The sequence below is a fragment of the Sinocyclocheilus grahami genome, unplaced genomic scaffold (genome assembly GCF_001515645.1).
Source record: "Sinocyclocheilus grahami isolate Dianchi unplaced genomic scaffold, SAMN03320097.WGS_v1.1 scaffold991.1, whole genome shotgun sequence".
Lineage (NCBI taxonomy): Eukaryota > Metazoa > Chordata > Actinopteri > Cypriniformes > Cyprinidae > Sinocyclocheilus > Sinocyclocheilus grahami.
The window spans coordinates 154,787-157,947 of NW_015506170.1; the positions used below are offsets into that span (position 1 = coordinate 154,787).

Here is a 3,161-nt window from a genome sequence, read left to right on the forward strand (position 1 = left end):
TAGATAATTATAAAATATAATATAATATGCAATAATATAATATAAATTGTAAAAATTACACACATTCAGATTATTAAAGTTAAAGATTATTTATGTAAATAGATGTTTATTTATTTACATTTGTTTAAATTACCTTGTTTATTTGCATTTGTACATTTCTTTTTAAAGAGAGAGAGAGTGTGTGTGTACAATATGAATAATTTTAACGTTTATATAATTTTTATAATTATAAAATATATTATAATTTTTAAATTATACAATTCAATTTAAAGATTATGTAAACAGATGTTTTTTGTTAGTATAATTTTAATTAAGTTGGATATTTCTTGTAATACACACGCACACACACACACAAACATATATATATATATATATATATATATAGTCAAACAAAATAGAAAAAAGTACTCTAGTAAAGTAAATTTGACTAATTGAATAAACTTATTTTAAATTTAGATCCTTATTTCCTCATGCTAGTGGTTTAAAAATCAGACAGCTCATTAATATTTGCTTAGACAAAATGAACACATTCTCGCTCTCTCTCGCTCTCTCTCTCTCAGTGCTTGAGCTTTAGCCAGCCTCTCTCTCTCTCTCCACCCACTCGCTGTGTAAATTGTAACTCGTCACACTCCACATTAAGTCCACGACTGGCAATGCCTGCAGGACCTCAGATCTGCGGTGTGTCATCTCTAACTGGGTCAGAACTCACAATAGCTGCATCTCGCCTTTTGGCTCACTGTAGCTTCTTTTATTCATTGCCAAACTGTTTATTTATGGTACTTGATTTAACGCAGAGACAAGTAACAGACTTGCATACACATAAACACACACATAGAGAGGCTATGTGGAGCTTCTGTTGGAAAATAGCCCAGACAAAGCCCACAGGAGGACAAGAGCATCAGGAGCCGCTCACAGGGGCATTTGAATATTTGTAATTTAGAGGGAAGCATCATCCTTGTAGCTGGTCTTTAAGGCTTGTGTACAGAAACAGTTCACCCAAAATTGAAAATGATCATTTACGCACTTTCATGTTGTTCCAAGCCAGTATTTCTATTAAATACCAGTATTAACCCCATTGGAATGAATGGAATTTAATTAAAAAGACAAAAACGTTCCTCAAAAACAATCCAAATTTATGAAGCCGACATATGTATTTCTAACAAAACAACATTAATATAAGTTTTATATTAAAAACTAAATAAATCAATTTTACTTGCATAAACTTAAAAAAAAGATATACGTTTTTCATGCTGCAATGGTTCTTCAATAGGCTCAGATATTCATGTTAATCAACAAAATTCAGTCCCAAAAGTGTGTGAGATGTGGGGTAAAGCTAAATATATTTTACTGAAGTTTTTTTTATAACTAATATAACTTCGTAGATCATTTTACAAAAATAATGTTTTGATACCTAATGGTACAACATACAAACTCAAACTCGAACACAAAACATTTTGTTAAAAACATTTTTAAATGGTTATATCGCTTAAAATATGATTGCAAACAAATCTGGGGGAAAAAATAGTTGCCTATTTTGAGGGTCTTAAAACGTTTTGTAAAGTTTCATTCCCTTACTAAAAAAAAATATTTGGCATGTAAATTCACTCGCTACACTTTAATAAACCATTTCACTTTAGAAGTGTGGGAATTCTTGAAAACTGAGTACTTCTCTAGCTTTAAATGACGTAGTGGTATTAACTTCTTATTTGAGGCCTGTGCTATATGTTCTTGTTACAGGAAGTGAGACAAATTCCACCCCTCCGTTTTAGTCATTGCGTCGAAAGGAGAGCAAATGGCATTCTCAATCAAATCTGACACAGACGTCTCCTCTGAGAGGCATGGCAGAGTGTGTGGCGGGCCTGGCAGACGTTATTCCTCATAAAGTTTTACGACCTGCATATTCTGTGTTATCAAACCATTAGCATGAAATCAGTACTTACTGGTACACGAGCGGCGGGCCAATCAAAACTGCACGTGACCGGCAGGAATAGCTGCGCTAAATCAGTGAGTTCTTACTGAGGCTGATGGGAAAAACAAGATTCTGTTAACCATGATAATGTCTCATTATGATATATGGATGCTACTGATTAACTGTGTTTAACGCTCACCAATTGATTAAAGTTTGCAAAGATGTGTACCTCACCCTAATAAAATCTTGTTTTGTGTTTTTAGGGGCTCGATTTCTCATAACGTCCACGGGGGCCCTGTACATCTTGGATGTGCAGAAGGAGGACGAATTATTCAACTACCGCTGCATGACGAGACATCGCTACACATCTGAGACCAGACAGAGCAACAGCGCACGGCTATTTGTGCCAGGTAAAAGTGTTTAATGATGTATTATTAGTCAGTCAGCTGAGAAATTCATCATTCCTGTTGCTCTAAAGTTTCAGTGTTAAATCCAGAGCTAGACTAGCTACCAGAGAAGCTACCGCAAACAGAGAAATTATAAGGAGACTTTACAAAAATTTGATATATGTAATATAACTTATAATGTTTCAAATGAGTCTAAAAATTTCTAAAAACTTTAATCCAAAGTGACTTACAGACCATCTTGGGAAAGATCAAACTTACAGTCATGTTCTTCTGGTTGAGCTATAGCTAAAGATGCTAAGTTTGTGATTTACAATTTTCACCAGATTTCGACAGATATTTTGTGAGATTTTAACTGATGTTGTGGGAATGTAAGCCTGACAATTCTCCGTTCAGACAGGCGGACAGATAGATAGATAGATAGATAGATAGATAGATAGATAGATAGATAGATAGATAGATAGATAGATTGACAAATGGATGGATGGATGGATGGCTGGATAAATAGATGAACTGATGGATGGATAAATATATGAACTGATAGATAGATAGATAGATAGATAGATAGATAGATAGATAGATAGATAGATAGATAGATAGATAGATAGATAGATAGATAGATAGATAGATAGATAGATAGATAGATAGATAGAAGGATGGACAAATGGATGGTTGGATGGATGGATGGATGGATAAATAGATGAACTGATGGATGGATAAATAGATGAACTGATAGATAGATAGATAGATAGATAGATAGATAGATAGATAGATAGATAGATAGATAGATAGATAGATAGATAGATAGATAGATAGATAGATAGATAGATAGATAGATAGAAGAATGG

At 33.4% G+C, this 3,161-nt stretch overlaps 1 protein-coding gene across 1 annotated transcript in view; it reads left to right on the forward strand.

Moving 5' to 3' along the window:
- LOC107565274 (Down syndrome cell adhesion molecule-like) overlaps positions 1-3,161 on the forward strand; it is an 83,299-nt gene that overhangs the window by 43,714 nt on the left and 36,424 nt on the right. Inside the window, exon 4 of the mRNA XM_016250496.1 lies at positions 2,173-2,319. Coding sequence (XP_016105982.1) covers positions 2,173-2,319 — 147 coding nt within the window. The remainder of the gene's footprint in view (positions 1-2,172; positions 2,320-3,161) is intronic.